At 49.7% G+C, this 13,644-nt stretch overlaps 3 protein-coding genes across 5 annotated transcripts; all 3 read left to right on the top strand.

Moving 5' to 3' along the window:
- Window positions 1-66: 66 nt before the first annotated feature.
- On the top strand, window positions 67-2,236 carry FOIG_12610 (uncharacterized protein). 2 transcript variants are annotated; one of them, XM_031213529.1, is made up of 3 exons: window positions 67-312; window positions 402-1,348; window positions 1,400-2,236. In XM_031213529.1, the coding sequence occupies exons 1-3, from the start codon at window positions 204-206 to the stop codon at window positions 1,760-1,762; spliced, it is 1,419 nt and encodes a 472-aa protein (XP_031056860.1). In that variant the 5' UTR covers window positions 67-203; the 3' UTR covers window positions 1,763-2,236. The 2 variants fall into 2 exon arrangements, with proteins under 2 accessions (XP_031056860.1, XP_031056859.1); XM_031213528.1 differs by having other exon boundaries at window positions 402-2,236.
- Window positions 2,237-3,077: 841 nt separating this feature from the next.
- Window positions 3,078-7,693, top strand: FOIG_12609 (uncharacterized protein). Of its 2 annotated transcripts, XM_031213526.1 has the most exons (5): window positions 3,078-4,808; window positions 5,012-6,144; window positions 6,193-6,311; window positions 6,358-6,592; window positions 6,645-7,693. In XM_031213526.1, exons 1-5 carry the CDS (start codon window positions 4,542-4,544, stop codon window positions 7,315-7,317), a joined length of 2,427 nt encoding a protein of 808 aa, XP_031056857.1. In that variant the 5' UTR covers window positions 3,078-4,541; the 3' UTR covers window positions 7,318-7,693. The 2 variants fall into 2 exon arrangements, with proteins under 2 accessions (XP_031056857.1, XP_031056858.1); XM_031213527.1 differs by lacking the exon at window positions 3,078-4,808 and having other exon boundaries at window positions 4,971-6,144.
- A 1,899-nt stretch (window positions 7,694-9,592) lies between these two features.
- FOIG_12608 (uncharacterized protein) lies at window positions 9,593-13,469 on the top strand (the record flags this gene model as incomplete). Its single annotated transcript, XM_031213525.1, has 4 exons — window positions 9,593-9,613; window positions 9,663-9,989; window positions 10,038-10,426; window positions 10,475-13,469. The coding sequence occupies 4 exons, from the start codon at window positions 9,593-9,595 to the stop codon at window positions 13,467-13,469; spliced, it is 3,732 nt and encodes a 1,243-aa protein (XP_031056856.1).
- Between the last annotated feature and the right edge of the window lie 175 nt (window positions 13,470-13,644).

Raw genomic sequence — 13,644 nt, 5'->3', positions numbered from 1 at the left:
CTAGAAACCTCAGGCAGGTGACCCGCACCCTTTGTTTACTTTGGCCTTTTTGGTTGCCACGGATGGATTGAAGAATACTTGATGGGTTGAATCTGGCAGCTGCTTTCAGTCACTACAGCTGTCCCAACGTCAACCCCAACTTCTGTCCATCTGGCGAACCTTATACCGTAATTATTCGAGCTATTCAGTAGCTATCATCGATTATGGATCGTCGAACTTACGAAGGTCCTATGGACTGGGAGTACCAGAACAGTGGCCCTTTTGATCCCACAAGTCCTTTTACACATGCAGCAAAAAGTAACTCACAGAATGGCAAGTTTACCTTTACCGGCGTCACAGTTGTAGCTGTAGCTTCTATCATCAACGATGTCTGGCAGCTCTTTGCTAACCATTACTCGTAGTCTTTGGCTCCCCTTCGAAATCGAGCTCAAGACCAAATCCTTTCGCAAATCTAGGGACACCTTCAAAAACGAAACCGCCGCAATCCTCTTTTACTCCTCAATTATCATCGAGAGCTGCCGCGCCAGCTTTCCGTAACCCTGCCTTTACAACACCCCGACGACCTTTTGATGACGTTGCGCTGTCTGAAGCTTCAGGCGCAGAAGATAGCCCTGCCCTGACAGAAGTTTCTGACTTCCCGAACGATACTCCTGAGGCGGACCGGATGAGCGATCTCAACATGAGTGGCATGACGAGTCCCTCCAAGATCGACAAGTCCTTTCGTTACAGCAAGACTCCTTTCTCAAGCAAAAAGCATACACCAGGTCGAGGCGAAATACGGGCGACTCGAGACCTCTCTGTATCAGAATTTATTCGCAAGCGAAAGAGACACAATCTCGATAGAGATGTCAGCAGCATAACTCGACACCGCTGGACAGAGTCAGACTCCGATTCGGAAGATAGCATCGCGCCGAGACGAACTCGTGGCAAGAAGAAGGCAACAAAGGAAGCGCCAAGGGGTTTCTTGGGATCTCTGTTGCATATGTTGGACGAACACCCTAATGCCCCTGACAATCTTTACAGATGGGTCAAGTTGATTGTGAACTTCTTCCTGGTATCAGTCTTTGTCTACATTGGCTGGTCCATTGTAAGCACAGTGAAAACGGATATCGAAAATGCAAACGAGATGGCACGAATCGAGATCATGGGAAGAATTACGGAATGCCAAACTCAGTACAGTATCAACGGATGCGCTAAGAACGACCGTCCCGCGCTCAGAGTGGCATGCGAGGAGTGGTCTGAATGCATGACACAGAACCCTGAAGCCATCATGAGGGTCAAGGTGACCGCCAAGCAAATCGCCGAGATCATCAACGAGTTTTCCGAAGCAATGAACCTCAAGGCTTGGGTGGGTACCTCATGCAGCATACTACTGATCGCCAAGCTAACCACTTCACAGGGATTCTTCTTTGCTGTTCTTATCTTCTGCGCATTCGCGAACAACTTTTTCTTGGGTGGATATGTCAGCAAGCCAGCACCTCCCGTTCAGTCACAACCCGCAGCTCCACCTCACGATCCGTCCATGGCCCCTGAGAATGGTCCCGGATTCATGTGGGTTCCTGTTCAAACACCAAGGATGCAGCGTCACATGTTGCTCGACGATGGTACCGATACGGACAGTACACCGCCGCCGAAAATGAAGACGATTCTTGCGCCTCCATACACTCCTTCACTCCGTCGGAGCCCAAGCAAGACGGATCGAGGCCGTAGCCCTGTTAAAAACCGAAGTCCTAGTAAAGGGCGTCGCGAGCCGTTTGCATAGACTCTGATGGAGATTTAGGCATATATTATTCCATTTGTCATTGAATAACATGGCTGTATCATAGTGGTGTATGGGAACTGGGCGCATGTATACAGGGCGTGGTTCGGTGGTGTTTGGAAAATCAGGTCATAGCATGGACGGTGGTATCATGGGCGGATGAATGGATATTGGGGTAACATTGTCAATCACTATATACGGCAGTGAACTCTGCATCTTTTGTTACTGAAGAGTTCTCTCAACCCCTGTTATCGCTGTTGGAAGGGCATTATCAGCCACAGAGGCCGCAATTATAGGCCATGTTACAGTGCAGCTCAGCTTAAGGTTATGATCCAAGCTGAATTAATTGAACGTTGAGGCTGTCAGAGGCTGATGACGTACTGTGGGGTAAGGTTGAGAGGGGCACTTCGACGGATGGCCCTGGCATGAAAGTTAATTCTCAGGTGAAGATGAAGAAGACAACTGGAATGAACACCAATATTATGAGAAATCGCTCCTTTTTACCCACTTGAAGGCCATTTATCAGGGTCGCCCAGTGTTGTGTGGCAGCTTTCTTGGCATTTGCTCCAGTACCATCAACAGCACTTCGATCCAGCAATGTCAATCATATCTTGCCAAGGTATAACTTACCCCAGCCTACGATCAACCATGATGCTCTGATCGCCGCAAGCCTACCATATCTCTGACATCATATCCACAGGGGCTTTGGACCTACTCCCTTCTTGAGAGGTCTCATTGAACGAAACATAGGGCTTGGTCATGGCCGTCCGTTTTAAATCCATTTGGCTTCTTCCGATGCGAAGTTACGGTGATAAGATGGAGGGCTCGAAGGATGCGCCAAATGCAAGGAAGCATGCACAATCTGACAGACTCCGCAACGTTCCAATTGGACGATAGACGTGCTTGTGGTGGATGAGACCTCGGATCAGGCTGGGAGATAAGTTTGATGGCGTACAACTTTGCAGTTTTCCTTGCCAAGAAGCTGAGGGGAATTGCGGTGCGGACAAAAACAGCTTTGTCTCAGACATCTCAACGTTCAAAAAAGACATGATTTGCAGCTGGAGAATGGCGATGAGAGGGCGAGCAATAAGAAAGGCTCATTGATAGTCTACAACTGCAGAGTGACGACTCGAGCGCATTGCCCACTCAGACCATGGCCCTAACTAAATCTCGAGCTTGGTATGGTCTGGTCGATCTGGTCGTGGTTATCAGAGAACTTTGGACAGAAGAATCCTAGCTTGGGCTGTCATCTTGGATTAGAAAGACAAGAATATTTTTACCGGTTATCAAATTAGAGTTCGATCTTTTCTTCAGAAGTCAAAAGCGGAACAACCCTCTGATAACATAACCTGAAGAGGTTGAGCGCACCTTCCGAGTTCTACCTCAGGCAGAACCAGAAAGAGCTCTTTCATTCGGCCACCTAATCATTTTCTCAACTTTGATCTCCATCTCTCATCAACGCTCTTTATATTTCCCTATAGAGCCTCCATATCCGCGGTTCGATCATCGTCGGTTCCACGACATGAAGCGTGAGACAGAGCCAGGATCCCAGCTACGAGACATACCATCTACAGCAGAGTTCGCCGAGGAAACGCAGGATTTATTCAGCACGGTAACAGGGCATCAGGCAAATTAAAGCTACAGTCGGAAAGCTTCGCCGTGGTTCTATGCCTCTATTTGAACCGGCCCGAACCTGGTAATCGAGCGCGACGATAATCGTGATCGCAATCGCAAGAGATTCCCATACCGGACATAGCCAATCTTCATCGTCCCATTTCTCACACATCCCTACAATCAATCAGTTCTCATTTCACTCCTAATTTGTTCAACTTCCGTTACATGCGCAAAATTTCCGCTTTCGGTCTCAATTTGACTTCAACATCTTCAATTGTTCGACTCAAATAGTTGCCAATCCACGTTGTGCATGGACCACAGCGCCCAACTTTTGGTCTCTGTTGCCGGCGCAATCGACGATTGAGTGGACACCAAGTATACCAGTACTTCTTAGCAACCTTGTTAATCCCTCTTGAGAACGCAAATTGCGACAGAAAAAAGAGAAACAATATTGCGCGCTTCAAAGCGCCATTGATCTGCGACTCCTGCAAGCCTTCATTTTCTCTCCCTTGACTCGCGGAGTCGGCCTCGAGCTCCCTCGAACCCCCCGGTCGCGTATCCTCGACCTTGTGAACTTCCAAAGCTCACCTCTAGTTCGGTTACTTCGTGCTAGAGCCTAGCACTCTACTAGCTAGTCGACGAATGCGCATTGCCCGGGGTTTTTACCCAGATTTGACCTACGACTCGCTGCGACTGGTCTTGATGCAATTGTAAGAGCTTAGGTGGGCCATCTTCAACCGTCTTGTCTCCGCATCGCATTCTCCCCGCTACAAGGCCGCCGTGACGCGACTGAGAAAGCAGAAGTCATTCAGGTACCAACAGCCCAAAGTCATCTTCGCTTCTGGCGCCAAAAAATCAGCCCTGCATTTTTTGCGGTGACCAGAGGAGAACAAGGCGAGAGTTCAAGCTTCAAGACTCAGGTTGTAACTTTGACGACACCATCGCGAATCCCCTCGCAGCATGTCAGACTGCGCCGTGCCCTCCGCCGTCGCCCCTCCAAGACCTCATCTCACCCGAAGCTCTTCGAGCTGAAGGTTGGAGCTCACAAAGCTTCACGACGGACGCCTGGTTCCATACACACGACAATAGCGAAACAGCGAACCTTTCCTCTGTCCCACAAACTTTTGTAACTTTGCGATAGCCTGCGCTCAGGCTCGTTTTTCGAGTGATGGATGTTGACAACGAATATTCAGACGCTGGCAGTCAACGACAACCCAGTGCTGAACACACGCCGCAAGGAGCTACTGCGCAGGTTGGGGGAGCTTCCTCACAAGGGAATCCTACCCCCACCTCAGTTCACTCCTCCAATACGCCCTCGACTGCATCTGGTCCTGCAACAGCCAACGTCACCCATACACAAAACTCGAAACGTCGCCGAGGGCTGGGTGTTGTGACGCCCAATGCCTGCACAGAATGCCGCAAGAAGCGCGCAAAGGTATGTAGCAGATCAGCTTACTTTCCTGGAGTCCCTGGTTGCGTAGTCCGCTCTTGTTCTTCACTTTCCTTGTACGTCATAGCATGTCCCACCACAACATTTCATTTAGCTTGTGATGGGCTTCCACAATTGGCTGCAGTGCTCGCCTCGTTCCCGTATTGATTATCCCGTAAACTCATCCTTGCTAACAATTGATGTTATAGTGCGATGGCAAAAAACCGTGCGGACGATGTAGAGCACAGAAAGATGCCGAATGTGTATACGAGATTCCCGTGCGCCAGTCGAAGGAGAACCTCCGAACCGAAATCGAAACTCTTCGACAGAAGCAGCGTTCGAGTGACCAAGTCTTCGCTGCTCTTGTCCGACCAGAACTATGGGAAGAGGTTTTAACCCGCCTTCGGGGCGGCCAACCCATCGAAACCATTTCAGAATGGCTCGCAAGCGCACCACGCCCTGGGGAGCGTTCGATATCTTCGTTTCCTCCCCGTTCCGAGGCGCCTACCATGGGCCCTAACCCGGGGTTCCCAGGAGGTGGACTGGGTACATTGGCAGCCATGAGCCTTGGTGCGAACCATCAACAGCCACAGCAGTCTTCCATGAGGCCCGAGATGGGTCAGCATAGTCCCTGGCAATCTTCCTTCAGCCAAACCGGATCAACGAGGAGCAACTCACATCCCGACGTCATGAACTGGCAGACAGATATGCGAGGACCGCCACAAAATCGAGTTGGGTCTTGGGCCGAAGGGATGAATCCAGATCAAATCTCGGACGGTCTTCCACGATATCGTGGAGTTGAACAGATCCTGTCACCGTTGAATGAACCGGGGCTGCGAACACCGTCTTCAACCTGGACCGTGATTACCGGCGATAGCGTTCTTGTTCAACATCTTCTGGCGTTGTATTTCTGTTGGGAGTATCCAACATTTGCGTCCCTGAGCAAAGAACACTTTCTACAGGATTTCCAGGAAGGACGGAATCGATATTGTTCACCGATACTGGTGAATGCCCTTCTTGCATTGGGGTGCCGCTTTTCGACACAGCCCATGTCTCGAGCCAATCCCAACGACCCTTATACGTCTGGCGACCACTTCTTCAAGGAGTCATTGAGACTATTTGCCCAGGAAACGGATCACCATTCCCTTACAACTATCCAAGCTTTGGGGATAATGTCGATCCGAGAGGCTAGTTGTGGGCGAGATTCAGAGAGTTGGTATTACGCTGGGCAGAGTATTCGACTCGCCATTGAGATGGGACTTCACCGGATAATGGACGAAGGAGATGAAGATGAACTCGCTGTGCAGTCAGCAACCTTCTGGGGTGCTTTTGCGCTTGACCAGTGAGTTTTCCCTTTCATCGTGAGATTTCCCTCTAACAGATACTACAGTGCATGGTCCCTCGCCACAGGCTCATTACCGCAATGCTCCTGCTTCCCTCACCTACCACCAAAGCCTGCGATAATAGGAGACATCGAAGCGTCTCTATGGGTGCCTTACACTGACGATGGTGAGTTTCTTATGTGTTATTCCATGACTATCGCTGACTGTGACAGGCGCTCCCTTACAACGCTCATGCCAACAACCGTCTAACGTGCGTTCCGTATATAAATGTTTCTGCGAACTCAGCGAGCTCGTACACCAATCTCTGTACATTCTGCATTCCCCCGGCAAACCCCTTACAGCGAGAGAACTTTTGAACATGTACACACAGTACCTCAATTGGTATGATCGCATACCTGAGGTCCTTCGCCTGGGGCATAATTTCACCCCAGCTGTGCTGTTCGCTCAGTAAGTCTCGAGCCCAACACGTTTCTTTCATCACGATCGCTAACTTGAGCAGCATGTACTATCATTTTGCGATCCTACTCTTGTTCCGGCCTCTAATCAAGCTACGGATCATTGGATCCAAGGTCTCACCTCGCGATGTCTGCTCACAGGCGGCCGACGCCATTCAAGGCCTTCTAAGATCTTACTCTTCACTCTACACCTTGCGGCGAACGCCCTCGTTCGTGCCATATTTTGTTCTCACATCAGCCATCATGCACCTAGCGATTGGTGCAACAACTGTCGGCTCGGATACGACCGAGGCGGATATGGAGAAAGCGGTCAAGGTGGATCCTCGTGTGGCCGAATCCATCACTCAAGGCATTTCAGATCTCACTGAGATGGCTCCTTGCCACCAATTCGCTGAGCAGGCTCTCAACATACTACGTTATTTGGCCGCAAAGTGGGACATTGATGTCGAAAACAACGTCGATAAGCTCACAGCGGAAGAGTACGACCGTTTGGTCTTGCCGCATACGGGGAGTCTCAACTTCTTCTCGCCCAACCTGAGGGACGGAGATATTACGTGCCAATGGGGCGCGGGACCATTCATGGGAGAACGATCACCTTCGGTCCAGAAGACAGGAGACAATATGGAAAACCCCCTTTTCTGGCCTTTCCCGATGCAAGGACGGCCGATTCTTCCTGATGGTGTTGAGCTGGAACATGCAGGTTTTGCGATCATATAGAAGGTTCTGGTCGTCTTTCAGTTGTGCATCCTGCTTATATATATCGAGTCCGTACACGACGACAGGTATCCCGGGGTTTTGGTCGGTGTTCTTACCAGGCGAAATGGGGTCAAAGGCAAAGGAATGCGGCGGGCATTTTCCGGCGAAAGGGGGCTTTGGTCTGTGGAGTCATTATCGCGGGTTCCAAAAGCGATTTGTTATGAGGTGTACCAACACTTGTGTAATAGAAAAGAGTGATTGCATGATATCATGGATCTTGGTCGAGTTGTTGCTTTTGGTGGGAGGGTTTGATACACGGAATACCCTGGAGAGGAATAAAATCGCCAACTCTGTCCATGCATATGTTTGTTCTTTGAGGCTTGTGGTTGATGATGAGCTTGCATGTGTTGTTCGGCATGCAGGTCAATGAAAGTGTCAACGTTTGCTGCATGTAGTCTGATGCCCAAACAGCAATTGTGGTGTAAAATTTGTCCATGCATGCTTGCAATTGCGCAAATGCTCGTTGCAGCAAGCAGTTTCTTTGCGAGCCACTCACAAATGATGCGGCGACAACGAGATACACGACAAGTCACAACCCATGTCGCTCCATCATGAAACATCGACCCTTTAGCTCTGATTAACTGCTGTCAAATCTTGTCCATCCCATGTAGAACGACACGCGTGTGTCACATTGCTTTGTCCCTCATTGCCTTGATTAGGTGCGACCCTGGCCGTGATGCAAGATCCCGCATACCCCCTGAAGACACGCCAGGGCCATGATTCAAACATGCAAATTGCCATGATTCCGATGCAAAACTCCCATTCTGTCATTCTGTACTGACGCGCTGAGGGGGAACGTGCAGGGGACATGACGATTGCTGAGTGTAGCCATATGCAGGTTCCCGAGATCAAGCACCAGAGGGTATACTCTTCATTTTCCAGAAGTCTTCTCCTTCTCTTCTTCCATTTCTTTCTTTTCACTTCTCTAAATAGATACGACGCTTGATATGAGGTTCTTAAACCCGGCTTTGAAGACGATTCCTGATTGATAACGCGCTACGAATTACCCCTTTTCTGCGCCGACACGAGACGAGGCATTGCCCACGAGCGACAGCGACAAGCAAAAGTTATCAATTCAAGTTACGAAAGCCACATTGCATGGTCGATGGTAAATGGTTTGTGTCTTTGGGCAATTGCGAAAAGGGTAGACTCCTGGAACTTGTTGGTCGAGCGCCAACGTGCTAGCCACGACGTTTGAGCGCAGGACATTCATACTCTACGAGAACACCAGCGATTAATCGTCGAATTGACAGAAGTACCTCAATAAATTGAGTCTTGTGATCAACCATTACAACCTTCCCTTGCGCCATTCTCAAGTGTCGTGTGCCTTGCTGTCTTCTGCTCCTGGAGTATCCCATACTTCCGCCGACAACGAACGCACTTACTACACTGAATTGGGACAATACAGCGCGGTTCAATAACAGAGATCGCTCTCCAAAGTCAACATCATCTTTTAAAGGCACCACTGCGCCCTGTTTGTCAAAGAGGCAACGTCGTGCCCGAATACTCGCCTGAAGCCCAGTGCAATACTCTTGACACTCATCACATATACTCCAACCATCAAAGCAACCGATACAAAATCCTCACCAGCTTCATCTCAGCGTCAAATAGATCCTCCGATTTCGATCACAATTTCTAATTGGATGCCCTGAGGCCGTTTACTTACTACCGCGCTGTGACCCCTACTGGAGCAACTGGAGCCAGGGGGCGTGTAACGACTTCCCGCTAAGAGGAATATATCTGCAAGTGGCACCTGGCGGGCACCTGGCATCAACATTGCATCCTCAAATTTTCATTGGACTCAAAACTTGAGTTGAGTCCTCAGTCATACCTGCAGCTTGCGCCCGCTACTTACCTTCCTTCTCTCCTCCTCGTTCTTCAGAGTTGCTGGGCAACAAGCCGTTCAAGAAACAGCTTCTTCTTCTTCTTCTTCTTCTTCTTCTTCTTCTTCTTCTTCTTCTTCTTCTTCTTCCTTCTCTTGTGCTCGGAGTCTTCCTTTGCATCTCTCTCTTCTTCAACCGTACTCATCCTTTCCGTCGTCAACCATTCTCATCATAACACACACTGCTCACATCTCTTCTATCACCAAGCTCTCAGAGCTTCTTGATCGCATAACAAGCCTTTTTACCCATCTCTCATCTCTTTGATGCTGTTCTCATTCTTGCTTTCAACGCCAGTTGTTGGTGTTTCTCCTTGACAACGAGTTCATCGAGCAAGACCATCTTCATCTTGCAAGATGGGGGACCAATACCACCAGGTGAGTGCAACAACGATATCTCTTCTCCTCGCATACTAATGTGTCCAAGATCCCAGGAGACCAGACTCCTTTGGAGATCATTACTCAGCATGTCAAGCACAAGAACGATCTGCCAAAGACTGGCAGCGTCCCTTGGCACATGGCTCCAGAGTTCCCTCACTCGAGCGAACTGATGTCCATCGATCCTGCCCCATTGCCTCATCCACCAGCGAACAAGGATATATCTGAGCATGATGCCAAGAATGCCTACCTTGAATTCCAGTATCTCACGAATCGTTTCGAGGGTACTGAGCTTCTTCGGCAAGCTATCAACTGCTTCAGGAACAAGCCTAGGATGATGGAGGAGAACAGAGGCAACTTCTACATCTATACACAAGTCAGTCACATTTTCTCCTTCCTCAAGTCTTCTACTAACAGCTTCAAGGTACACGTTCAAGGCTACTTGCTTGCCAGGTCTGGACCTGCCTGTCGCATATCCTTCTCAACGGAGCGCTCATCCACCAAAGTTGAGTGGAGACAGTCGAACCGGCTCACTGCTGGTACCCTTATTGCGCTGTCTCCCCGGGATGATAACTTCAACACCCAATGCTATGTTGCAGTTGTTGCAGCACGATACATTGTGGGTGGTCTTGAACCCGACCCTGAGAACAACGAAGATGTAAACACTCCACCCCGGATCGAGATCTTCTGGTCCGACTGCAACACTGCCGTCTTTGATCCTTCCGTTGAGATGGTGATGCTTGAAGCCAAAGGAGGTTATTTTGAGACTGTTCGTCACGCGATGGTTGGGCTGCAACACGCCGCAAAGTTTAAGTAAGTGTTTCCCAGTGTATTCTCAATTCTCAAACTAACATTCCTCAGTTCCAAGTTTGACAAATACATCATTTATGAGTCGAACACAGAACACATGGCCGCTTATCTTGCAGATACTCCAGGGCAAACTCCTAGTATTCCTGGAAGAGCTGAACACCTTGACCCTTCTCAAAGGGAGGCTTTCGAACGCATGACCCACAAAGAGATGGCTGTCGTCCAAGGTCCTCCTGGCACTGGCAAGACATTTACATCAGTTGTAGCCCTTGAAAGCTATATTCAGACTCTCAAATCTCGACAAAAAGGAACCGAATATATCCCACCTATTGTAGTTGCTGCTCAAACCAACCACGCTCTTGATCAGCTTCTAGACCGACTCTCAGTTTTTGAAGCCGTTATTGTGCGTCTTGGTGGGCGTACAGAAGACGAGGCGATAGAAGAGCGTTCTTTGTACAATCTCAAAGCCAACTCACAGCGCCCTCGAGGTGGTATCGGGGGTGAGACCGCTCGAAAAAAGGTTCTCGGCAGAATTGAGAAGTTGTTGTCGGAATGCTTCCCTGCATTTCTAATCCCAGCTGAAGAGTTTCTTCGAGAAGGACTCCTATCGGATGCTCAGTACGAGTCGTTGGACGATGACGAGTGGGAATCTGCTGCTTTGGTCAGTCGTGATGACGGAACTGAGATCGAGTCTCGCATTGCGCACTGGCTCCAGGACTTTATCGAGACAGACACCACTTATAAATATCGCCCTCCTCAGAATCAGGCTGAAGATCCTGCAAAGGAGGATGCCATTGACGAAACGCAGCAAGAGAATCAGAAGGAGAGACTCCATGGTGACTTCTTTCCCATGAAGTTCAATGTCACCGGTGCCCTTCCAGGCGCACTCTCCAAACAAGCCGCCTGGGCCCACCGAGCCCGGAGGATGTTGAAACAGCACCAAGACCTGTATAAGATCATTCCTCAACATCGCGGCATGGTCTATCGCCTCCTACGAGAAGAACTTATCCGCGCACGAGCTCAAAAGTTCCCTCAGCTTCTCAAAGAGTACCAGGAAGCCTGTGATGATATCAAAGTCAGCCGATGGGAGAACGACGTCAAGGTCATCAAGGATGAACATATTGAGATCGTGGGTTGTACAACCACCGGACTGTCCAAGTATCGAGGTATGATCTCAGCATTGAAGCCCCACATACTGATGATCGAGGAAGCGGCCGAAACTCGAGAAGCCAACATCAGTTCCGCTCTCTATCCCAGTCTGGACCAGGTCGTACTTGTCGGCGATCACCAGCAGCTGGTGCCATCTGTAGATGTGCGAGAACTCGGCTGTGAGCCCTACAATATGCATGTCTCTCTGTTTGAGCGCCTAGTCAAGCTCAACTTGCCATATAGTATGCTCCGAGTCCAGCGTCGTATGGTCCCTGCAATCCGCGAAGTGGTCAACGCGTTCTATCCCAAGCTCACCGATCATTGTTCCGTCTACGAACCAGACAACCGACCTCCTATACCAGGCATGGGCGGGAAGAGCCTTTGGTGGTTTGATCACGAGGGGCAGGAGATGCAGAATGCCAACGACTTTTCATTCTCGAATCCAGATGAAGCAGACATGATAGTCGGCTTCGTGCGATATCTTGTTCAGAACGGCGTGGACCCAGAGCGAATCACTGTTTTGACTTTCTACAAGGGGCAGGTTACCCTCATCACTGAGAAGCTTCGTCGGGATCTATTTCTGGAACTCAAGAATCCCTTGAAGAAGTGGTCCGTAAGGACTGTCGATAGTTTCCAGGGCGAAGAGAACGATGTCATTCTGCTATCGCTAGTTCGAACCGCCCGCCCAGGCTTTACTGGGAATGAGAATCGGGCAGTCGTGGCCACCAGCCGAGCGAGATGCGGAATGTATATCTTCGGCAACTCCCAAACACTCGTGCGAGAAGAGAATACAGAGGCATACAGTACATGGAGAAAAGTGGTTGATGTATTTGAAGGCCGCCAGAGTATCGACAATTGCCTGCCAGTCACTTGCCATAACCATGGGCAACGAACGAACATAAAGAATGCCAATGGTTGGAAACACATCCCTGGAGGTGGTTGCGACAAAAGTTGCGAGTACACGTGTGCAAAGGGCCATCCATGTCAGCTCACCTGTCACAAGTTCGACCAGAGCGAGGTCAAATGCTTGGAGAAGTGCGAAGAGGTCTTGAAGTGTGGCCACAATTGCGAATCGCTTTGTTGGCAATCTTGCGAGTGCCCCTCACGATGCGATGAGCCTCCAAAGATGAAGTTGGCTGTCAGAACTTCTCCAGTGCCTGCTCGAGCTCCCAAAGCACCTCATAGACCACGTAACACAGGTTTCGGGGCCAGTAACGGAGTTATAGCGGGTAGAGGAGGCCGGAACTCCAACAATAACTCAGGAAGGCCTAACTATCGCCCTCAGTCACGAAGAAATCGAACAATTTTGAAAGGACCCAGCCATGAGACGTCTCCAACTCGCCGGTTTGAAGCCCAGCCGCCCTCGACCTTTGACGCTCCAAGTTCCAAGGTCCAGACTTCAGCTCACATGGCGCAAACTCGAAAACATTGCTTAGAGCCAACCAGTGAACAGATAATGGAGGGAGGATACTATGCGGAAACGATCCAGCAAACCCAAACTGCGAAGAATGCCGTAACGACAACTACCTTCCTGGAGAGCTTCACGGATGCCTCAAAGGAAAGTTCTCGCCGCAAGAACTGGAGCCCTGAAAAGCTGGCTAAAAAGGATAAAGAACTCCTGGAGGACGCGAAAGCCAAGAGACGTCAGAAGAGCCCAGCATCAATCCACATCAGCGAGACCTGGCACCGCACAAGAACATCCGAGAACCTTAATCGGCAGTATGAAGAGACAGTTGAAGCACATTGGTCAATGAAGTACTCAACTTGCAAAGAGGCCAAGGCCGGCCAGGAGAATTCTGCTAAATCGGGCACTGAGATTGGACTTGAGTCGTCAGTGGATGATGGGGTCGAGGATGACAAGGCCGAAGATGACGAGGAGGACTTGATCAGCTTCGATTGAACTGCCTGAATGTTCTACACACCAGGTCGTACTCATACCATGGTTACAGCACATATTAATTGTATGTTCTTTGTAACATGACCGGTGTCAGTTCATCAGGTTCATGACTGGTATGTTGTGGGCGGAAATGGTTTGAGTAATTACACATCCTGTCAATCGCGGAAATGAGGATGTT

This window comes from Fusarium odoratissimum, assembly GCF_000260195.1.
Source record: "Fusarium odoratissimum NRRL 54006 unplaced genomic scaffold supercont1.27, whole genome shotgun sequence".
Taxonomy (NCBI): domain Eukaryota; kingdom Fungi; phylum Ascomycota; class Sordariomycetes; order Hypocreales; family Nectriaceae; genus Fusarium; species Fusarium odoratissimum.
This window is presented reverse-complemented; position numbering and strand designations above follow the sequence as displayed.

What these genes read in the sequence shown, in the direction of transcription:
- FOIG_12610 (XM_031213528.1), top strand. Translation starts at nt 204, where the DNA reads ATGGATCGTCGAACTTACGAAGGTCCTATGGACTGGGAGTACCAGAAC. An exon ending in AAAAAGTAACTCACAGAATG is followed by an intron (nt 313 to 401) that starts GCAAGTTTACCT and finishes CATTACTCGTAG; the next exon opens with TCTTTGGCTCCCCTTCGAAA.
- FOIG_12609 (XM_031213526.1), top strand. Translation starts at nt 4,542, where the DNA reads ATGGATGTTGACAACGAATATTCAGACGCTGGCAGTCAACGACAACCC. An exon ending in GCCGCAAGAAGCGCGCAAAG is followed by an intron (nt 4,809 to 5,011) that starts GTATGTAGCAGA and finishes TTGATGTTATAG; the next exon opens with TGCGATGGCAAAAAACCGTG. An exon ending in GGTGCCTTACACTGACGATG is followed by an intron (nt 6,312 to 6,357) that starts GTGAGTTTCTTA and finishes TGACTGTGACAG; the next exon opens with GCGCTCCCTTACAACGCTCA.